General features: G+C 47.0%; 1 protein-coding gene across 4 annotated transcripts in view; it reads left to right on the top strand.

Moving 5' to 3' along the window:
• Positions 1-12,914, top strand: part of LOC140487810 (uncharacterized) — a 96,732-nt gene extending 83,818 nt beyond the window's left edge. For all 4 annotated transcript variants that reach the window (XM_072587091.1, XM_072587088.1, XM_072587089.1 and 1 more), the window contains 4 exons: positions 1,189-1,360; positions 5,163-5,296; positions 5,385-5,456; positions 6,944-12,914. In XM_072587091.1, the coding sequence (XP_072443192.1) occupies positions 1,189-1,360; positions 5,163-5,296; positions 5,385-5,456; positions 6,944-7,199 (634 nt within the window). In that variant the 3' untranslated portion in view covers positions 7,200-12,914. The remainder of the gene's footprint in view (positions 1-1,188; positions 1,361-5,162; positions 5,297-5,384; positions 5,457-6,943) is intronic.
• The last annotated feature ends 11,383 nt before the right edge of the window (positions 12,915-24,297 follow it).

Below are 24,297 nucleotides of genomic sequence, written 5' to 3'. Positions count from 1 at the left end.
AGTTACTATGTGACACTTGTTCTCAGTACAGGTGTGCAGTTACTATGTGATACTTGTTCTCAGTACAGGTGAGTAGTTACTATGTGACACTTGTTCTCAGTACAGGTGTGCAGTTACTATGTGACACTTGTTCTCAGTACAGGTGTGCAGTTACTATGTGACACTTGTTCTCAGTACAGGTGTGCAGTTACTATGTGACACTTGTTCTCAGTACAGGTGAGTAGTTACTATGTGACACTTGTTCTCAGTACAGGTGTGCAGTTACTATGTGACACTTGTTCTCAGTACAGGTGTGCAGTTACTATGGAACACTGGTTCCCAGTACAGGTGTGTGTTTACTATGTGACACTTGTTCTCAGTACAGGTGTGGGGTTACTATGGAACACTGGTCTCTCTGTACCGGTGTGCAGTTACTATGTGATACTTGTTCTCAGTGCAGGTTTGCAGTTGCTGTGGAGAATCAGTTCTTCTGTTCAGACGTATAGTTGGTGTAGGACCCTGGTGTCTCCCTTCAGATTCTCCCACTCAGGTCCTTTTGTCTCCTGCTGAACATAATTAATGATATGCACATGTTTGCATTTTGAAAATTGCAGTGTTCCTTCCTGAGTTGTAGAGGAGTGTGTGCCTCTTTTCAGTCTCCCAGTATTCAGTATTCTCTGTCTGCTTACTACCAGGAGGTTCCACCTGAGTGACCTGAACAAGAGAGAATCTCTTGATTCTAATTGTGCTCCTATCCCCTCTGGGCAATCTGTATTGTTTCTATCGGTGAAGGTTTCCTCTTGTAGCTTTAGGGATGAAGGGTGTACTAGCCTGGCTACTGGCAGTTGGAGCAGAAAATGTTTAGCTTAGGTCCCACGAGATTGTGATGAACTTGGCCAGGGCAGGAAGGGACCATGACCCTTGGACCTGGTTATGAGCCCACACTCCTACCTTTGGACAGTCTGTATTGGTGAGTGCTCAGTTAAGCATGTTAGCAGCATGCAGCATCTTGTAATTGGGTAGGATCGCTAGTGATGTCTGAGACCTAGACATTCCTGAATCAACACACTGCAGGATCAGGAGAGCGTGGAGAAAAATGTTTGCTGGCGTCCGTCTTTGTGATTCTGTTCTCCTGGGCATTTTTCGTGTCCGTGACCAGGCTGGTCCTGAGGGAGGGTCTGCTGTAACCTTTGTGCTGTTCCTCCACAGTGACCTGCAGCCCTTGAACTTTGCCTGCATTAAAGAGCCGTACCCCACTTTACCAGACCCGCCTACCTCAACACCAGGATGCACTGTTACTGACAGCACCTTCAGCTCCTCTGCACCCCTCGTCCCAAGCATTACTTACGTCGAAACCCAACTTCACTCGGAAGAAAAAGAGGTAAGTGAGACCGGTCTTCATCATCCATCCGTGTTACTGCCGAAGGAGGTGCTGCCTTAGTGTGAGAGCTGCACCATTCAGGGTGAAAGGATAGAACTCTCCCAGTTCAAGCCCTCGCACTGACGCCTGGCTGGAGCTGGGGGTTAACTGAAATTTGGTGGATCGAAAGATTATTATGGAATGTGAAGAAAGATCGAGAAAAAGCTGTGAAATGCAGCCCTGAGCAAATTCCACCGTGTCATCAGATTATAGCTGATTAGTACCCCACCTCCTTTATCTGTATCCATGACATGGACTTCACGTTGTGGCTCGGTGGTTAGCACTGCTGCCTCATAGCACTTGGGTTCGATTCCAGCCTCGGGCGACTGTGTGGAGTTTGCACACTCTCCCCATGTCTGCGTGGGTTTCCTCCGGGTGCTTCGGTTTCCTCCCACAGTCCAAAGATATGCAGCTCAGGTGGATTGGCCGTGCTAAATTGCCCAGAGCGTTCAGGGATATGTAGGTTAGGCGCATTAGTCAGGGGTAAATGTAAAGAAATAGGATAGGGGAGTGGGTCTGGGTGGGTTACTCTTTGGAGGGTCAGTGTGGATTTGTTGGGCCGAAAGGCCTGTTTCCACACTGTAGGGATTCTATGATGTCTCTTGATGGATTTGGTCTTTTTAAAATTCTTTCATGAGATATGGCCATCGTTGGCTAGGGCAACATTGGCTGCCCATCCCTAACTGCCTTCGAATGAGCTCTCTTTGCCATTTCAGGGGGGCAGCTGAGAGTCAGCAATACTGCTGTGGGTCGCACACAAGCCAGACCCAGAAAGGATGGCAGTTTCCGTCCCTGAAGGACATGGGTCTTCCCAACATTGGATGACAGTTTCATGGCCACCATCACTCAGATTAGTTTCCAATTCCAATTATTAATTGAATTTGATCGACTTGAGACCATGTCCTGAGAACGTGAGCCGAGAGCAATGGATCGCTAATCCAGTGATGTTGCCACTGCACCACAGCATTCCCAGTTAAAGGAAAAGGAGACAGGATCAGGATGAATGTTTTGGATTTTTCTCAGGTTGGGAAGCTTAAATTCAACACCATCTGGTTTGACTGAAAGGCCTTCATCTAAGATTGAATGTCAGTTAATTGTGTGAGATGCGTACATTCACCTTGACGTGGCCTTTATATATATGCACTGTTCAGCCTGTAGGGGCTGGGACCCCAAGTTGGATCAGGTTTTGGGGTCACGAGCTCTCTTGTAGCAATCACCACCATGGAGGTCTGGTGGATCACTAGGCTCTGCTCTCTTCCAACAGGACCCACCCCCTCTCGGCCCCTCCCACCTCCTCATACACTCTCCATTCTCCCTGAGTGATGGCAACAATTTCCAAGCCTGTGAATGGGGTCACTGTGGTGCGGGGAAAGGTTTTGTAAGCTGTCTCCATGTGTGTGTGGATTCACCTACAGGGATCGATGCTGCCACTGGTGCATGTCCTGTGTCGTTTGTGACACAGCAGCTCGGCAGCTCAAGGGGACATACTGACCATCACCATTCCCAGGGACAGATTGGGACCCTCCAGTCATACAGCCCCCTGCCTGTAGTAGCTGCAGGGAGAGAGAGAGACACTGCATGTGTTTGTGTATGTGTGTGCACGCACCTGTGCGAGAGAGCGACCCCCAGCCAGCATCATCTGCTTTAGCTGCCTGTAACTCCAGGATGTTGGGCTCCACATTATTGAACCAGAGTTTGAGAATTGGTGTTGTGACAAGTCAACTAGGGGGTGAACACCTTGACCCAGGAGGGCGTCCTATCCCTCCGATGAGGAGGTAGTTCAGATTAGGTCAGTGGCAGGTAAGTGAGAGGTGGGTTGGCTGATGTAGGTCTGGATTAGGTTAGAAGGTGCTACACAAGAGTGGGGCAAGGCGCAATATATTCACAGAAATCAGTTAGCAGGCAGCGATCAGAAGCAAGAACTGGTGCTTGAACCTGAGCCATTTGTAATCTGTATCAGTGTCTCAGGTGAGGAGATTGATGTAACATTGTTAGATCTGGTGATATACAGTCAGGTGGGAAAAGAAGCCGTCAGGAGAATACAAAGGGATATTTCCTGGTTATTAGTCAAAGTAACAGAAAGTCTCTGATGTGGAGACATGGGGAGTGACCCACCTTGCTCAGCAGCATGGGAAACGAGGGGACTGTGAAGATACCTGTCGAAAGTTAATGCTGACAGGGTTTTGGGTGGATTTCACATCAGTCATAAAGATTGATGCAGCAAGGCAGTGGCAAAGGTAAATGAGATGTGGTCTGTGCAGCATGAAGATTGGGGCACGTGAGAACAAGGGGCTTGCTGCCGTTCCAAAGGGCTGTGGTGAGAGTGCTGTGTCTGAGTCCTGGTGCCCATGGTGTTCAGGGATGTGAAGGTTAGGGTGAATTGGCCATGCTAAATTACCCCATAGTATTCAGGGATGTGTAGGTTAGGGTGAATTGGCCATGCTAAATTACCCCATAGTGTTCAGGGATGTGTAGGTTAGGGTGAATTGGCCATGCTAAATTACCCCATAGTGTTCAGGGATGTGTAGGTTAGGGTGAATTGGCCATGCTAAATTACCCCATAGTGTTCAGGGATGCGTAGGTTAGGGTGAATTGGCCATGCTAAATTACCCATAGTGTTCAGGGATGTGTAGGTTAGGGTGAATTGGCCATGCTAAATTACCCCATAGTGTTCAGGGATGTGTAGGTTAGAGTGAATTGGCCATGCTAAATTGCTCCATAGTGTTCAGGGATGCGTAGGTTAGGGTGAATTGGACATGCTAAATTACCCATAGTGTTCAGGGATGTGTAGGTTAGGGTGAATTGGCCATGCTAACTTACCCATAGTGTTCAGGGATGCGTAGGTTAGGGTGAATTGGACATGCTAAATTACCCATAGTGTTCAGGGATGTGCAAGTTAGAGTGAATCGGCCATGCTAAATTGCCCATAGTGTTCAGGGATGTGTAGGTTAGGGTGAATTGGCCATGCTAAATTACCCATAGTGTTCAGGGATGTGTAGGTTAGGGTGAATTGGCCATGCTAAATTACCCATAGTGTTCAGGGATGGGCAGGTTAGAGTGAATCGGCCATGCTAAATTGCCCATAGTGTTCAGGGATGTGTAGGTTAGGGTGAATTGGCCATGCTAAATTGCCCATAGTGTTCAGGGATGTGTAGGTTAGGGTGAATTGGCCATGCTAAATTACCCACAGTGTTCAGGGATGTGTAGGTTAGGGTGAATTGGCCATGCTAAATTACCCATAGTGTTCAGGGATGTGCAGGTTAGAGTGAATTGGCCATGCTAAATTACCCATAGTGTTCAGGGATGTGTAGGTTAAGGTGAATTAACCATGGGAAGGTGCAGGGTTACAGAGATGGGGTCGGAGGATGGGTCTGATTGGGTTTCTGTTCGGTGGGTCAGTGTGAGCTCAATGGGCCGAATGACTTCTTTCTGCACCGTAGAGATTCTCTGATACCTTGTGACAGTTGTGCCAGAAGCAAGGGTCGTGACCTTAAAGTTGCGTGCATTGACAACATTCACACGCGAACTGTAACAGAAATCTCAATGTCACTCCATTATCCCCATAAAAAGTTGCTGAGGCTGGGAGTCAGTTGGAAATTTTAAAATTGAGCTGGTTATAGTTGGCTTTGTGGACCAAGGTGTGTAGATGATGTTAAAGATGGATAGCTATGATCTAATTGAATGGTGGAACTAACTCAGTAGAAGTGGCCTCCTCCTGTCCTCACATTGATCTTGGTCGTAACCAACTTTGTGTCCTCTTCAGGAACGCGTACCTTACGACAAGTCTGTCAGCAAATCGAAGGGATCTCTGAGGAAGGTCTCCCAGATCCGAATCCGGAAAGGTGTTCCCAAACAAGACACTAATCTTACCCCCATGGGGCTGCCCAAACCCAAGAGGTTAGTGCGATTTATACCAGTGCACCTTATTTTGCTGGCTAATTCACTCATTTCCTGTGATGATTAATTGAGATCTTCCTGTTTGTAGATTGAAAAAGAAGGAATTCAGCTTGGAGGAGATTTACACTAACCAGAATTATAAGTCGCCGTCTGCACACAGGTAGGTGACAGAATTGGATGTTGATGTGCAGAGAGCACGGTCTGGGTTAAAGAAGCTGCTGCGATCCAGTCACTCTGTTTTGGAGCCCTGCATGGTCTGACTGCGATTTTCTGAGCCTGGACTCGGTGTGGCCAAGTCAGCCCAAGGCTGTACCTTGGCTGGTGACTGGAGCTACAGAAGGCTCCTACCAGGGCCCTCTTCTGGGATTGTATTGGGCAAATGGGGATGGAGATCAATCGCAGATCCATCCAGTTATCAATCTTTTGTCATTAACTCTGAATCCATTGCTGTTCCTCAACCAAATGTAAACCTCTTAATATTCCTGGTGTTCTGCTCAATCTCACAAATGAACAACCCCACACCATAACCATCAGAAAGATCAGCCTTCCACCTTCCCCCTTACAGCCCCAGATCCCTCAAACCATTAACCGTGATCAAGTCCCCTCAAGGCTGTTATTCTTATGCAGCTGTTCCTGCTGGCCTGAACTCCAGTTTAACCAATCTCTCTTGCACCAAGCCCCACTCACTCAGTAACCCTATTCCCAGACACTACATTGATGTCTGAATTTGTTCTGTGCATCAAAATTGAAGTACACACCAAAACAACTCCAGATGCTGTAAATCAGGAACTAAAACAGGAATTGCTGGAAAAGCTCAGCAGGTCAGAGTTAACGTTTCAGATCCGGTGACCCTTGCTCAGAGTTAAAAATTAAAGTCCTTGTTTCAGATCCCTCCCTAGCCCTGTCTCAGCCTACCTCCAGAACTGCCCCCAGTCTCGGGTGTGCTCCTGTGCTTTGAACCATTCAACGTGCACCCACAGAAATTGCCACGCCTACTTTAGAACTTTTCCAAAAGCTGTGATTTTGTTTTTGACAAGTCCTCAGTCGCCTGTCTGAGATTCCCAACAATGACTCCCCATCGTTCCCCAGTGTTGGGAATGGTACAGGGGTTCAGGCACAGTACAGCTTGCTCAAGTCGCCTGAAAGAACTTTCCCAAACCACTGGGGAGGCCACATGATTAGACTGACTTACTCAGCTGTCACCTCGAGAGATTCCACTGCACTAACGGCTAAGGCTCAATTCCCTGAAGTTGGCGGCACGGTGGCTCAGTGGTAAGCACTGCTGCCTCACAGCGACAGGGACCTGGGTTCGATTCCAGCTGCAGGCAACTGTTTGTGTGGAGTTGGCACACACTCCCCGCGTCTGCGTGGGTTTCCTCCAGGTGCTCCGATTTCCTCCATCCAATGTGTGCAGGTCAGGTGGATTGGCCGTGCTAAATCGCCCAGGCCAGCCATGGGCAATGCAGGGTGAGAGGGTTAGGGTAGACGGGGTAGGATGCTCTTCAGTGCAGCCTCAGTGGTCCAGTTAACCCCTCGCTGCACTGTAGGGCTTCTATGACTGCAACGTGTTGTGCACACTCGTAACTTAACTTGTGCGTCGAACTGGTTCTCCCGGTGCTGAATGTTCCTTTCCCTCCCCCTCGACAGCAAGTATCTGGAGACTATTTTTGAAGAGCCTGTTTTGAAGAAGGGCTCCTTCGTCTGCACCAGTCTCCAGAAACGCAAGCGCCTCTTAGAATTCCAGGACTACACCCTCCCACGCAAGAGGCGGGCGCACGCCGGAGTGAAGATTCTGAGCCGGACACGGGGCAGAAAGGCCGCCACCACACGTGACGGGGAGATTGATTCACTACTTGTTCAAAAACTGACCGACCTGGAGGCCTACCTGGACGAGGAGGACTAAAGCCACCGTGAAACGTAGCCATCTGTTCTCGAGTTGCGTTTGCCCCCACAGTGTCCAGGTCTGTTTACACGGCATACCGGGAGGTCAGCAGGTTACACTCTGCGTACTGCCTTGTTTTCTGGTCACTGGGGAAGAGAATAGTGCCAGGCTTGAAAGCCACTGCATGTGAAAATAAAATGGGGGAGGGGGGGGGTGGGTTGTGGAGGAGGTTCAGGTGAGGTGGGGTTGTGCGGGTCTTTTAAACGGTAACTCCCGCTGCGGGTGAGTGGCGCTGCAAAACAGGGTCATTCGTTGCACGGAGAGTGCGATGCAGGGCTGAACCGAAGTGGGAAAGGACACCTCTTTTGCTTTCTCACTCGCTTGCCGCCTCCCAAGCGAACAAAGCTGTTGCTGCTCCGACTTTGCACACAGTTTGAATTTACTGTCACAATGGGGAAAAGAGAGGCTCCAACATAGTGCAGAGAGCGTCTCTTAAAGTGTTTACAAAGATTGCAGATCCTGCAGTGAATCTTCAGAGGGCTGGGCTGGATTCACTGCTCAGTGGAGCACTCCATTCTTGAGTGTTTTCTGGTTGGGATCAGTTTGGGTGGTTGCTGTGTTTGCTTATATATAATATAGTGTACATATATTATATATGAATATATCTCGAAGCAACTTGAGCCTAAAGTGCTAAAAGTAAATATTCCAAAGTAAATATTGAAACACAAATGATTTTTCTGTCTGTCTATGTGTTGCCTAATAAATGAGTGAGTACAGGTTCCACTGACTCATTGGGAAGGGGGGCAAACACCCTGCTTCCTCTTCCAGTGAATAAGGTGTAAGCCTTCACTTAGCTTGGTTGTTACCAGAGGAGGTACCTGTACACACCTTTTGGTCCAAGTTGATTGTGGTTTTTATTTTAAAAAATAAGTTTTTACACTGGGTGAGTGTTTTAATTTGTTGCGGTCATGTATTTGTGATTACTGCGGATTTCGCAAGTTGCTGCTGGGTTTTAGCAATGGTTTTCATATTCGGACGCTGGATCATATTGGCAGTAATTGACATTTTTGTTTGCTCCGTTGCAGTAACCAGGTTAGGGAAAAAAGACCTTTCTGAATTAGTTGATGGGTGCATCTCCTCTGTAGGTTGGAACAGTGCAGGGTGCTCCAGGAGCAGGATGGTAGAAATACCGCACCTCATCTCTCACAGGGTGCAGAGATCACCTCATGAGGGATTTTAAGATTTATCTTCAGTCCCTGTTACAGCTCTCATAGCAGCTTTCTCACCTCTGAGCTGCCGGGTTGTTGGCTGAAGGTGCTCCCATGAGCCCGGAGCACCTCATCCAGTCTGACACCTCTGATAGAATCACTCGCTGCTGACGATGCTGTGTTACCGATGAGCTGCTAAACTGAGCAGCCCTTTTCCCTCTGGTGTGGATCTAGGAGACTCCACTGATGTGAAGAATAGCTGGGAGCTCTCACACTGGCCGATATTGATCCCTCCACCCTTGGTTTGCCTTGCTGCTGTGTTTCTGTGTTCAGTAACATTAATATTATATAACTATAAACGTTGACAATGCTTAAAAATGCTGGCAAGCTCTGTGGGACATTCTCTGAAAGTGTGAAAGGTACTAAAATAAATGCAACCCCTTTCCTTCCACAGCTCCCCTGAATCAGCACAGGGAACTTCAGCAGAGTGCAGCTGTAAACTCTGCTCTGCACAAATGGTTTCAGTTGATGTAAAAGTTAGTGAGATCAGACTGATGTCAGGGAATTTGTGTAGATGTACATGGAAACTATGAGCAGGGAGCTGGAGTAGGCCACTCGGCCCCTCCAGCCTGTTCTCCATTCAGTAAGATACTGGCCGACCTGTAACCTCGAATCCACACTCCCATCTCCTGCTGATAACCCCTTGTCCCTGGGTTTAACATGAATCTATCCCCCCTGACCTTAGAAATATTCGAGGAATCTGTACCCAACACCTTTTCAGGGAGACAGTTCTAAAGACGCACAGCATCCAGAGAAAAAGGTTCCTCATCACAGTCCCGAATCTTAACCAGTGACCCTGGTTTTTGGATTCTCCCAGACGGGGACACATCCTCTCCATTTCCAGTCTGTCAAGATCTTTCATCATCTTCTATGTTTCCATCAAGTTATCTCTTAGAATTCTACAGTACGGGAGGAGGCCTTTCTGCCCATTGTGTCTATATTGGATCCTGAAAGACCTCAGCTAGTCCCATTGTGCAGCTTATTGCTGTAGCCCGTTGCTGTTCTCAACTCGAATGAGTAGAAGCCCACTCAGTCCTAGGTTCTGTGAACCGCCCACCCCATCCCATTCCACGTATTACCCTGATAAACATTCTCCGAATTCCATCCAACGTGTTTACAACTTTCCTTCAATAAGAGGACCAATACTGTCCACAGTACTTCACATCCAGCTTCCCCAGTGCCCTGTATGACTGAAACAAAATATCATTTTTTTATTCACTTCTACTAACATTAAATAATACAGTTCTATTAGACAGGGTCATAGTGTTCCTTAATTGCTTGCTGTAGCTGCATATTAACTTTTCGCAGTTCATGCACCTAGGTCCCTCTGCATGTCAAAACTCTGCAACCTTTCGTGGTGATAAGATGCTATTTTTAATTTTTCCTGACAAAATGCACAATTTTCCCGTATTATATTCTACTCCCATTTGCCACATCTTTACCCACTCACTTATCCTGTTTGTAGTTCTTTGTAGCTTCTTTGCATTCTCTCCACAAATTTGATAGCCGTACTTTCCGTCCCCTTCTCCAAGTTGTTTATATAAACTGTAAACAGTTGAGGTCCCAGCACGGTCCCTGTGGGGATTACGTCTCGTTAACCTGAACAAGACCCTCAGCTCCAAGCCAGCCAATCTTCTACCCATGCCAATGCCATGCTACACGCCACTCCAAACTTTTATTGTTGGCAATGACCTCTGATGTGACCCCTTGTCAAGTGGTTCATGTGTTGAATAGATTTCCAGAAAGGAGCAACCAAAAGATCTCACTCCAGGAAGGTTTTAACAGCTGGGACTTTGGGGTTCATTTGGAATGGGCTCGAATCGGCCAATCTGCCTTTCCTCAGCTTTGACTCTTGGTGTAGGAGCTCAAGGGCACAAGGCCATGGTCTGTTTATAAAGGCTATTTTGTGAAGTTCTATTTAGGGTGGCACAGTGGACTCAGTGGTTAGCACTGCTGCCTCACAGCACCAGGGACCCAGGTTCGATTCCCACCTCGGCTGACTGTGTGAAGTTTGCACATTTTCCCCGTGTCTGCGTAGGTTTCCTCCAGGTGCTCCAGTCCAAAGGTTGTTAAAACGGAGTTCAGGCCAGCACACTGTAGGGATTCTATGATTCTACTCTATTTCCATAGCCACTCCCATATTCGGGGACAGTGCACAGCATAAAGAACTTGCAATTATGTAGCACCATTCACAGTCTTGATGTCCCGTAGGGTTCTTTTTCCAGTTGCAGTCGCTGTGGTGGGAAGCAGGGCAGCCAATTTGTCCACAGCAAGCTCCCACAATCTGCAAGTTGTCGGCTTCAGTGATGCTGGTCGGCTCAATGTTGCCAGGGCGTCTTGAGAGCTCTCCTGCTTTTCTCTTCTTAAAATGGAATCCTTTACATGCACCAGAGAAGGCAGACAAGGTCCTGGTTCATTGCCGCAACAAACCAGCTCCACACAGCAAGTACCTTCTGGGAGTGTTGGTGCCTGACTGGGGAGTATCCAACTGGGATTATGCGCTCAAGTCTGCAAAGAGTGGTTGCAAAGATTCTGCTCCAGTCTGTGGTTGACGGACAGGAATTTTTAACCATGAACTGCTTTTACCTTTTTGTACCCCTTCCCTGACTTTTTTTTTTAAAAAAAGAGTCCAGTGCTCAAACTGGTGTTTCTCCTCCCTCTGTCGCTGGTAGTTATAAGACCCAATTGGACCAGCCTTCCTTGGGAAGGAGTGAGTGTTATTCGTGGGTGCTGATGCAGTTCAAATAGAATTGGAAGGAATCTGTGCAGAACCTCCCAAATTGTTCCAGATGCTGGAGACCACAGCAGGTCAGGCAGCATCTGTGGAGAGAGAGTAAGCTAACATTTTGAGTCTAGATGACCCTTCGTCAGAGGCTGTAGTTGTTGGGACATGGCAGAGACAACATTGGAAACCTTCTCAGGTGTTGGTACCTTCTTGTCTAATTTGGCATTTGATTTCTCCTCCTCCAGCTTGTTGCTATGTGGGCTGGTGTCTGGTCTGTTCAGCGCAGACAAAGGTGAGGTATCAGCTAAACAGAGCTTTCTTTCCCCCGGGCTGTCCTTTTTAATCACCTGTGAGAGTTTGAGCTGGATAATGGGTAGATGAGGAGAACGGGAGCACATTTATTTGATGCATCTTTTCTTTATTTGATGTTTCTGCTTACACATCCAATCCAAACAATCCCTATCTCGTAGTCCACAGAATTGAGGCCTGGTTTTATGTTATCAAATGGACTGATAACAGTAGTTTTACCATGCGACAACACTTTATTTTAGAGAAAACTCAACAGCTCCTGCAAGCAGGAATGAGCCACTGACAAAACCTCAAACTTTTATTAAATCTGTAGTTACTTGAATGTTTTTGTTCGCGCGTGTGTGTGTGTGTGTGTATATTGTGTGCACTCTTTTTAAAAAAAAAATTTCTTGGAATTTTGTTTTGGAAAAGTACAATGTGAATTTGATCTCCATTTCAAATAAGTTTCAATTGGCAAACTTCTTTGCTTAATGTATAGGGAATATGGGTGCAAGCTACTATTTTGTTTTGCCTGTATTCTTGAAAGATTACTCCTCTCTTTTCAGTGTCTCTTGTATCTCAGAATGAATTGTGGTATAATCAATACAATAGCCAAAAGTACCAGGTTTTGGAATAACTCTTCTGCCTAATCACCAGATTTTTTTTGAAAGAAATTAAAAGCTGAAATCTCTGTGGAATCGTACTGTGTATTGTTCACACCTTGCTGTATGGTTTATTGAGAACACCTCTGCACTTGGGCCTTTTTGTAGTGAGGTGCAGTCCCGTGGGTGTTGTATAATTGCCAGGAGTGTTCCCCAGAGATGGTCTCTGCACTACCTCATCCAGGCAATCGGTGATAGCCGGTTATTTAACTGGAGCAGGAGGCTGATTTGAAGCCCGTCCTGCCAAACGCCAGCTCACTTTGTTCTCTCATACTTTTGAATCCCAGTCCACGGAAACATTGGGGGGGGGGATGTAAAATCTCCAATGCAACCTGGAGTGAAAATCAGCTAATTTGGCATAGGCCGGGCTCAAGTCTGTGATATCGGAGGTGACACAGTTACTCAGTAAAGTCATTGGGGAACCTTTGCTCCCACAAGCCCCTGTGTAACCTGCTCCAGAGAGTGAGAGACTGGATATTACCTTCCATCTCTTTCGACTGCCTTTATAATGCTATTAATGGAGGTTCCAAACTTCAGTTTGACACCAGGAAACTTATATCTCGAGGATAGTGAGAGTTACTGGGTTGGAATGGTCTCGTCGATCATAATGTTGTCTTGCACTTGACCAGCTTCTAATCCATTATACTGCTTTATTGTAAATGTCATTAACTGGTACCTTTTGAGTACCTGTGATTCACGTGCCCTTTTATGTAGACATTATAATAATCGTGTTCTGTTTGAGAGTTGTCTCTGTATATTTTCGATGATACTAATAAAATCTTTTTTTAAAATTGGTTGCCTCCTTGATGTGTAACAGTTTCTTTATCAACGTGTTGGACTGAGTGAGTTAACTTCTGGAAGAGGGGCATTGAAACCATTTCGCAGGTCACAATACAAGACTGAAGACAAGAACTCCCACCAATTACCGGTCTTGGAAAGCTTCTCCTCATTGCCCAGTTTAATGCAGTGAGCTACATTCTTTTCTCTGAAGTGTAGGCTGGAATGCATTGCGTAACCAGCTTTGCACTGGGATCCCGTGACTTCTCTGCACCATCACCTCTCTGCTCAGTGAATTCTACATTTTGAGCAGATTATGTCATGAGGGGAAAATTGGACTGCAAGAAGCTCTGTACTGATGATGCAGCCAGGGAGAGAGAGGAATTCCCAACAGCTAGATTATCCAATATTCAGAAACTTGATACTGCTAATGTAGAGGAGCAAAAATTGAAGGGAATGGAAACTAATAATTGAAATGAAATGGTAGAAGTTGAATCATTGAAAATTTGTCAGGCAGTGGTGGATAAGATTCTTGGCAAGCAACGGGGTGAACTGTTATCAGGGATAGTTGGGAATCTGGATTTGAGGTTACAATCAGGTCAGCCATGATCTTATTAAATGGCAGAGCCAAAATGAGCAGCCAAAACCCACAGATGTGCAAGTTAAGGTGAATCGGCCATGCTAAATTAACCATAGTGTTCAGGGATGTGTAGGTTAGGGTGAATTGGCCATGCTAAATTACCCATAGTGTTCAGGGTTGTGTAGGTTAGGGTGAATTGGCCATGCTAAATTACCCCATAGTGTTCAGGGATATGTAGGTTAGGGTGAATTGGCCATGCTAAATTACCCATAGTGCCCAGGGATGTGCAGGTTAGGGTGAATTGGCCATGCTAAATTACCCATAGTGTTCAGGGATGTGTAGGTTAGGGTGAATTGGCCATGCTAAATTACCCATAGTGTTCAGGGATGTGTAGGTTAGGGTGAATTGGCCATGCTAAATTACCCCATAGTGTTCAGGGATATGTAGGTTAGGGTGAATTGGCCATGCTAAATTACCCATAGTGCCCAGGGATGTGCAGGTTAGGGTGAATTGGCCATGCTAAATTACCCATAGTGTTCAGGGATGTGTAGGTTAGGGTGAATTGGCCATGCTAAATTACCCATAGTGTTCAGGGATGTGTAGGTTAGGGTGAATTGGCCATGCTAAATTACCCATAGTGTTCAGGGATGTGTAGGTTAGGGTGAATTGGCCATGCTAAATTACCCCATAGTGTTCAGGGATGTGTAGGTTAGGGTGAATTGGCCATGCTAAATTACCCCCATAGTGTTCAGGGATGTGTAGGTTAGGGTGAATTGGCCATGCTAAATTACCCATAGTGCCCAGGGATGTGCAGGTTAGGGTGAATTGGCCATGCTAAATTACCCATAGTGCCCAGGGATGTGCAGGTTAGGGTGAATTGGCCATGCTAAATTACCCCAGAGTGTTCAGGGATGTGTAGGTTAGGGTGAATTGGCCATGCTAAATTACCCATAGTGTTCAGGGATGTGCAGGTTAGGTGCATTAGTCAGGGGTAAATGTAGGATAGTCGGGTAGAGGAATGGGTCTGAGTAGGTTACTCTTCAGAGGGACAATGACACCCTGTTGGGCTGAAAGGCCTGTTTCCACACCGTAGGGGCTATGATTCTATGAAATTGCCTGTGCCTTGGTCGTGTCACTGCAAGCATTGGTGATTTATGGGAACGTGTACCCTTGGATTAACTTAATTATGTAGCCACCTTTGATGTGGTAAGACGCCCCAAGATATGTTGAGACAAGGGCTGGTGCAGAGCAAAAGGAGGTGTTAGATACTTGGTCAAGGGGTGGCTATGTAAACAGCATCTTCAGCAAGGTGTGGATGAATCAGTTTGGGGAAACCGCATCCCCCAACATCTGGGGCATATTAACGACACAGCCATAAAACAAAGGAGTGAGATAGACCAAGAAGGCCTGAATTGGTGGAGAGCTGGAAGGTTAGAGGGCTATAAATAGTGAAGCCACCTAGGAATTTGAACACATTACTTGTGCTTGCAGTATCCTAACCTTGATCAATATCATCGTCGTTAAATTCTCATGTGACTTATTGAAATTAGCAATTCTATCACCGTGAATATTTTCGACCCTTTCTAAAAACTTAAAATAGGCTTTGGGATTGTGTGTTAACCGATTATTAACATAAACCAGGAAGAAGAGCAAATGGCTGCATTTCAGAACATTTCCCATTCATAGATAACTCTGCATACATAATTTCCCAATACTGGTCAACACAGAAAGAGAGGGAACTATTAAAAATGCTGACTCATCCATCATACATTGGTGACTTGCTAAAAATACGGGCTAAACTAAAGTGACATTCACAATTTGAATAGGAGGCTTGTCGATTTGAGGTGGTGGAGGAGCAGGAACTAATACAGAACCACTACAATGACTACAGGCATGAGAAGTTTTGGAATATGAGAGCAGCCCTCTTGACTTGCTCCATGTGTTCACCTTGTAAGTATAACACTGAAATACTCTTGCCCCCTGACAGAATCTCACTTTTGACGTTTTCAGAGTCGGCAGGTTTCTGTGGGAGAAAGGTATTCCTTACCCAGTGTGTTCATAGAGATGTACAGCACGGAAACAGACCCTTCAGCCCAACCTGTCCATGCCAACCAGATATCCCAACCCAATCTAGACCCACCTGCCAGCACCCGGCCCATATCCCTCCAAACCCTTCCTATTCATATACCCATCCAAATGCCTTTTAAATGTTGCAATTGTACCAGCCTCCACCACATCCTCTGGCAGCTCATTCCATACACGTGCCACCCTCTGTGTGAAAAAGTTGATCCTTAGGTCTCTTTTTTATCTTTCCCCTCTCACCCTAAACCTATGCCCTTTAGTTCTGGACTCCCCCTCCCCAGGGAAAGGACTTTGTCTATTTACCCTATCCATGCCCCTCATGATTTTATAAACCTCTATAAGGTCACCCCTCAGCCTCCGATGCTCCAGGGAAAACAGCCCCAGCCTGTTCAGCCTCTCCCTGTAGCTCAAACCATCCAACCCTGGCAACATCCTTGCAAATCTTTTCTGAACCCTTTCAAGTTTCATAACATCTTTCCGATAGGAAAGAGACCAGAATTGCACGCAATATTCAACAGTGGCCTAACCAATGACCTGTACAGCCGCAACATGACCTCCCAACTCCTGTACTCAATACTCTGACCAATAAAGGAAAGCATACCAAATGCCTTCTTCACTATCCTATCTACCTGCGACTCCACTTTCAAGGAGCTATGAACCTGCACTCCAAGGTCTCTGTTCAGCAACACTCCCTTGGACCTTACCATTAAGTGTATAAGTCCTGCTAAGATTTGCTTTCCCAAAATGTAGCACCTCGCATTTATCTGAATTAAACTCCATCTGCCACTTCTCAGCCCATTGGCCCATCTGATCAAGATCCTGTTGTAATCTGAGGTAACCTTCTTCGCTGTCCACTACGCCTCCAATTTTGGTGTCATCTGCAAACTTACTAATTGTACCTTTTATGCTCACGTCCAAATCGTTTATGTCAATGATAAAAAATAAGAGGACCCAGCACCGATCCTTGTGGCACTCCACTGGTCACAGGCCTCCAGCCTGAAAAACAACCCTCCACCACCACCCTCTGTCTTCTACCTTTGAGCCAGTTCTGTATCCAAATGGCTACTTCTTCCTGTATTCCATTCTCCCATGGGGAACCTTGTTGAACGCCTTACTGAAGTCCATAGAGATCACATCTACTGCTCTGCCCTCATCAATCCTGTTTGTTGTTACTTCAAAAAACTCAATCAAGTTTGTGAGACATGATTTCCCATGCACAAAACCATGTTGACTATCCCTAATCAGTCTTTGCCTTTCCAAATACATGTACATCCTGTCCCTCAGGATTCCCTCCAACAACTTGCCCACCACCGAGGTCAGGCTCACCGGTCTATAGTTCCCTGGCTTGTCCTTACCACCCTTCTTAAACAGTGGCACCACGTTAGCCAACCTCCAGTCTTCCGGCACCTCACCTGTGACTATCAATGATACAAATATCTCAGCAAGAGGCCCAGCAATCACTTCTCTAGCTTCCCACAGAGTTCTCGGGTACACCTGATCAGGTCCTGGGGATTTATCCATCTTTATGCATTTCAAGGCATCCAGCACTTCCTCCTCTGTAATCTGGACATTTTTCAAGGTGTCACCATCTATTTCCCTACATTCTATATCTTACATGTCCTTTTTCACAGTAAATACTGATGCAAAATACTCGTTTGGTATCTCCATTTTCTGCGATGCCACACGAAGGCCGCCTTGCTGATCTTTGAGGGGCCCTATTCTCTCCCTAGTTACCCTTTTGTCAGTCAATATTCCCTGCCATCTCCCCTGAATGATTTGCCGTTATGTTGTGCTTCCTCGGAGTTCACCTTTCGAGAGTGGAAGACTGGAAACTGGCCGTAGCACCGTTGACAAAGTTGAAAGCCTTAGACAATTGCCTTTCCCGTGCAAACGTTTAACCTTGAAGCGAATTTCTAAATGTTTCCCTGCCTGGTGACAGCAAACGTTTTTTGAAACATTTACTTTCTTTCTCATCTGGAGAGTAAGAAATACAAAGAAGCAAGTTTGAAGCAGGTAGGGTCTTTGTTCTTACTGGGTTGTTGTATTTGAGTGTATGCTGTGCGAAGTAATACGAAGGTAACTTACTGTTGTTGAACAATGGTATACAACTGCATGAGACTGACTGTCGTTGAGTTATAATTAAGATATTGCTTAAATTACTTTTTTTATTCATTTGGGATTCTGATTGTTGGCCAGAATTTATGATCCATCACTAATCACATGCTGACAAAGCACTGGTGATTCACCTAAAACTGCCAGCTTACCTCAGCCACTTCAGAGGGCAGTTGAGTTGACCAGATTGTTGTGATTCTGGAGTCACATGTTGACCCAACCCCCTCAAGGGCAGTTATGGATGGACAACAAATGCTGACCGAGCGAGCGATGCTCACTTTCTCGAAAAGACGTTTCAAAAAGAGACGAAGGTGGCAGTTTTTCTCCCCCTGCAGGATACGAGTGAACTGAATTGGTTCCATTATTGAGAATGGATTTTAACTCCAGATGCATAAATTATTTGTCACCATAAGCGCTTTAAGAGGTGTATTTTGTCCTGGGTTCATTCTGTGAAGAGAGGTTGAGACAGAGGCTCAAAGCCAAAGTACAGAGGAGCCTCGATTATCCGAAGGACAGGGGCGGGGCGTATTTCATTCAGTTAATCAAATTCCGGATAATTGAATGCCGGATAAGATTGTTTAGCCAAGCAGCGGGACCTTGCAATCTTGCCGTATAATCTGGTGTTCGGATACTTGAATGCCAGACAATCAGGTTCCTCTGTATAAGTAGCTTGTGAGGCCTTGGGTTCTTTTTAAAGGTTGAAACAATAGAAGCAGCCTGAATGGGTGGAGTCAAGTTCCCACAAAATCAGGGTTTTGGTTTACCTTTCAGCAGTAGCTGGTGTCTGGATGTGGAAGCTCTTATTCCTCTCTCTGTTACAGCTAAAAGCTTGGGTTCTCTTCCTGCTGCTAGAATTGCAGGTGAGACAATGTATTTTACTGAATTTGCCTTTGCTAAGGGTGTGTTTATGAGATGTTACTATATTGAAACAGTTAATTAGTAGTTTATTATTTTAAGTATTTTGTAGGAGTTACAGTTAAGCCAGTTCTTTTTTTTAAAACTTTGTCTGTATTGTAAGTACAGTGGATGGATAAGGCGTGTTTTGCTTATAGCCTAATAGTTTGACCAATCTAACTGCATCTTAAATGCAACATCTGGCACTTGCCTTCAAAATAGTTAAGATTCAGGCTATTCTCTTGACATGTTTTGAGGAGGTTTGATCCAGTCCATAACACCTGTATTTATATCTCCCTAGTGAGATGTAACTTGTGTCTCTGAAGCGTAGTCACAGGTTTTAGACGACAACTCCAGTGACAGAACCAGGATGCAACTTCTCTCTTAATTTCTCTGAAACACATTGATTTTTGAAGAGCAAATGTTATCTGAAAACTTCTCAGAAACGTTCTCCATGCTGTCACCTTTAATGCTGTGCATCCAACTGATTGTGCTTATGTTTTTCTTGGTGCCAGTCTTAAGTGTTGTTTATTTCCCATCTCACACAAAGAAATCCTTGGATTTATGTGGCACCTCATCAAGTCTCCCAGCACTGCACGCTAGTTACTTTGGAAATACAGGCACCTTTTTGAGTACGGACAACATTCAGTCTGCACAGGAGATTCTATAAACAGCACTCAGTGAGCGCACGGTTACTGTCACCCTTTTGAAACATACGCTGACAGGATTCCAATCAAATGGTGCTTTCAGGTTTTTTAACATGTACATGAGCAACATCTTATCCTGAGGTGGAGATGCCAGTGTTGGACTAACACCTCTCCATCCCAACTCCCTCTCCATCCCGACATGCCCCACCCGATCCCCCCCTCCATTGCGATACCCCTCCATCCCAATCCCCCGCTCCATCCCGATCCCCCTCTCCATCCCGATCACCCTCCAACCCGATTCCCCCCTCCATCTCAATCCCCTCTCCATCCCGATCCCCCTCTCCATCCCGATCCCCCTCTCCATCCTGATCCCATCTCCATCCCGATCCCAGTCCAACCGGATGCCCCTCTCCATCCCGATCCCGATCCCCCTCTCCATCCCGATCCTGATCCCCCTCTCCATCCCGATCCCTCTCCATCCCGATCTTCCTCACCATCCCGATCCTCCTCTCCATCCCGATCCCATCTCCATCCCGATCCCAGTCCAACCGGATGCCCCTCTCCATCCCGATCCCGATCCCCCTCTCCATCCCGATCCTGATCCCCCTCTCCATCCCGATCCCTCTCCATCCCGATCCCCCTCTCCATCCCGATCCCCCTCTCCATCCCGATCCCATCTCCATCCCGATCCCAGTCCAACCGGATGCCCCTCTCCATCCCGATCCCGATCCCCCTCTCCATCCCGATCCTGATCCCCCTCTCCATCCCGATCCCCCTCTCCATCCCGATCCCCTCACCATCCCGATCCCCCTCACCATCCCGATCCCCCTCACCATCCCGATCCCCCTCTCCATCCCGATCCCCTCACCATCCCGATCCCCCTCACCATCCCGATCCCCTCACCATCCCGATCCCCCTCTCCATCCCGATCCTGATCCCCCTCTCCATCCCGATCCCCCTCTCCATCCCGATCCCCTCACCATCCCGATCCCCCTCACCATCCCGATCCCCCTCACCATCCCGATCCCCCTCACCATCCCGATCCCCCTCTCCATCCCGATCCCCTCACCATCCCGATCCCCCTCACCATCCCGATCCCCTCACCATCCCGATCCCCCTCACCATCCTGATCCCCCTCTCCATCCCGATCCCCTCACCATCCCGATCCCCCTCACCATCCCGATCCCCCTCTCCATCCCGATCCCCTCACCATCCCGATCCCCCTCACTATCCCGATCCCCTCACCATCCCGATCCCCTCACCATCCCGATCCCCCTCTCCATCCCGATCCCCTCACCATCCCGATCCCCCTCACCATCCCGATCCCCCTCTCCATCCCGATCCCCTCACCATCCCGATCCCCCTCACTATCCCGATCCCCCTCTCCATCCCGATCCCCTCACCATCCCGATCCCCCTCACCATCCCGATCCCCCTCTCCATCCCGATCCCCTCACCATCCCGATCCCCCTCACTATCCCGATCCCCCTCTCCATCCCGATCCCCTCTCCAACACGATCCCCCTCACCATCCCGATCCCCCTCTCCATCCCGATCCCCCTCACCATCCCGATCCCCCTCACTATCCCGATCCCCCTCTCCAACACGATCCCCCTCACCATCCCGATCCCCCTCTCCATCCCGATCCCCCTCTCCAACACGATCCCCCTCACCATCCCGATCCCCCTCTCCATCCCGATCCCCTCACCATCCCGATCCCCCTCTCCATCCCGATCCCCTCTCCAACACGATCCCCTCTCCATTGATTCAAGATAAGACACCAAACCCCTCAAAAGTATTGGAATTCACTGGCTGAAGACACTGAACACAAGTTGAAAAGGTTTGTGGTAATCCTTCTGAGGCAAAGTGTGTGGACTAATTATTTGTAGAGCTCTACCTCAAAGGTGCACAGTGTTCACTCAGAGATGGTCATGGAATACAAGATAGTTACTATCTTATGTGCATCTCTTTTTGATCTCACTGAATGATGAGGAACTGCAAAGAGGAGGAACCAGCGAGCATCATCTCAGGAGAAGAGTCAGGTCATTCAAAACTGAGATGAGAAAGCAATAGTTTGCTTTGGTAACTATGAGTTATTTCATTGTGAGTTATTTATTGTCACTGTGTCTGGAAAGAGAGAGTGAAAAGTGTTTTGTTGCCACAACCTGGTGCCATTTTGCACTACATAAAGAATGAAAAGAAATTATGTAAATAGAGTTCATCCTCTATACAAGGTGTCTTCAAATACAGCTTCTGCAAGGTCTCCTGGGTCCCAAGGAGTCCCTGTGCTTCAGGCCCACCACAGCCAGGAGTCCTCGCACCAGGCACCACCACCACTGGAGCCAAAGGCCCACCAAGTCTCCGAGTCCATGCCCCAGGCCGACCATAGCCAGCCTTGCTCCAGGTACAGCCACCACTGCAGCTGATGCCCTGCTGACACCATTCTGGCTTCCCCACAACGTCAGAAGGTGAAGAAAAAGGAGGAAGAAAAGAAATGAGAAAAGAGAGGAAGAGAAGGGCTTGGCTGCCTGGAGCAGATGGACTCAGGAGCCCAAACACCACCTGCCATGCCAGGGCAGCCATCTTGGTGAATCGAGCAAAGTGGAAGCTCAATTCCTGAGCAGGTTCAAGATAGGCTTCTGGAGACGAGAAAATAGGAATAGCGTGGGAAAGTAGCATTGAGGTAGATTTTGATGGGCTGAATGGCCTGTTCCTGTTCCTATGTGAGGAACAATGAGTTGGTCATAAAATTCATAATCATTATTTCTCTTGTAATCTTGACTCACCATCGCATCGGCAGGACTGATCCTTCATTCTCCACTTCATTCATATTCCCTCACATCTTTTTTATCTCAAAGGTAGGAGACTATAATTTGCTATTCACTAAATTAGAAACTAATCAAGTAAATAATATGAGGTAGATGGAACATCGAGGTGAGAGGGAAGAAGTTTAAGGGAGATATACATGGGCAGTTCTTCATGCAGAGGGTCGTGGGTGCCTGGAATATGATGTGCCCCCTACCACAGCAAGGAGGAATTTGAAGAATTCACTCAGGGATTGCTATGTCTCATTAAAAGTCTGTAAATCAGGGAACCTTGGCTCAAGTTGAGCTGGGGTCCACACTGCCAGCATTGCAGGTCAACGCTGAGGGGAAGATTTGCCTCAACACTTTGTACCGGGGCAACCAACTCTGTTAAGAAGAACATTACAGTTGTCCAATGGTCAAGGTCTGTATGACAGACAGGTAGGCATCCAGGACGTTGTCAGCAGAGCGAAAAAAAGAACGAGTGTGACAGCACAGGAACAGGCCCTTCGGCCCTCCAAGCCTGTGCCGATCCAGATTCTCTGTCTAAACCTGTTGCCTGTTTTCTAAGGATCTGTATCCCTCTGCCCTCTGCTGTTCATGTATCTGTCTTAAATGATGCTACCATGCCCGCCTCTACCACCTCCACTGGCAACACATTCCAGGCCCTCACCACCCTCTGCATAAAGACCTTTCCACCTATATCTCCCTTAAACTATTCCCCTCTCACCTTGAACTCGTGACCCCTAGTAATGGACATTGACCCAGAGATATGAGAATCTTGCTACCAGCGTAGATGAGATCAAGATCTGCAGAGTGGATGGACAAACTGACCACAGCACTGTGGTGCAGGAACTGGCAAGAGTGCAAAGGGATGTGGTCATGAGAAAGGACAGTAAAGTCCGTAGAGCCTGGGAATTTCAAAGGCTGTGTGGTCTGTCTACTGGAAGGGTTAAGACCATTGCTTTGTGGCTGGAGATGAATTTTGAGTGGGAGGGGAAAGATCCATTTGTTGTGGTGCACTTGGGAACCAACCCATACACAAATTAAGGAATGATGTTCTGCCGAGAGAGAGTTTGAGGAATTGGAGCCTAATTTAAAATGTTGATCCCCAAAGGTAACGCTCTCTGGGTTGATGGTTCAGCCATGGTGGTAGTGAGTGCTGTGTGCTAACTGCGTGTTTGTGTATGGCCCAGAACAACGGCAACAGTATAAGTTTGATTCCCAGTCTAGCTAAGGTAGACTTGGGCCGTGGCTGCTCACCATACCCTGAGAATGGAAGCCAATGGTCGTCCAAAACTGACAAAACATGACAAGACGAATTGGCCCAGGACGAAATTTCAGTCACTGAGCCAAGGGCAGATCTCACATGATGAAACATCTAAACAACTAGCATAGGGTCAAGTAGGTTTGAGAACTACGTGTTTATAGGAACTGTATGGGAAGAAGGAGTTTTACTTCATGGGAAACTGGCACCAGTGCTGGAGATGAATTCCATTTAATCCAGGAAGGGAGCGGTTTAGAGATCTAAAGAGAGAGGTTAAAACAATAAAGCCGTGGTTTCACTAAGGAAAACTCAAGTGGGTGGCATGGTGGCTCAGTGGTTAGCACTACTGCCTCACAGCGCCAGGGACCCGGGTTTGATTCCACCTTTAGGTAACTGTCTGTGTGGACTTTGCACATTCTCCCCGTGTCTGTGTGGCTTTCCTCGGACAATCCAAAGATGTGCAGGTTAGGTGGATTGGCCTTGGTAAATTGCTCATGGTGTCCAGGGATGTGTAGGCTAGGTGGGCTAGCCATGGGAAATGTAGGGTTATAGGACTGGGTGAGATGCTCTTTGGAGGGTTAGTGTGGGCTTGATGGGCCGAATGGCCTGATTCCACACTGTGTGGATTCTCTTTTTAACAGTATGAGCACATCAATACACAAGGTCCGTGCAAAGAAAGAGTTAAAATTGAAGACCCTGAATACGTGAAGCATTCATTACAAGATGAGCTGAAGGAACAAAAAGAAAATATTTTAAATCTAATCTCTGTTAGAGAAGTACAGTTATAGAGTGACCAAGTTTAAGAAAGAGATGTTCCAGATTACTCAACATTTCAAAAAGAGAGATGTAACGATAAAGGAGGAGGGGTAAACGTGATAGTACAGGAACGTGTTATTGCGAAAGAATCTTGGCTCAGAGAATCCAGGGCTAGAATCCATATGATTTGAGATTCGGAACAGGAGGAGACAGAAAACACTGGGGGCAGTATTTTACAACCCTGTAATAATAGTTACAC

This window comes from Chiloscyllium punctatum, chromosome 17 (genome assembly GCF_047496795.1).
Source record: "Chiloscyllium punctatum isolate Juve2018m chromosome 17, sChiPun1.3, whole genome shotgun sequence".
NCBI lineage: Eukaryota > Metazoa > Chordata > Chondrichthyes > Orectolobiformes > Hemiscylliidae > Chiloscyllium > Chiloscyllium punctatum.
Note: the sequence above shows the minus strand (reverse complement) of the source record. Positions and strands in the feature narration are given on the sequence as shown.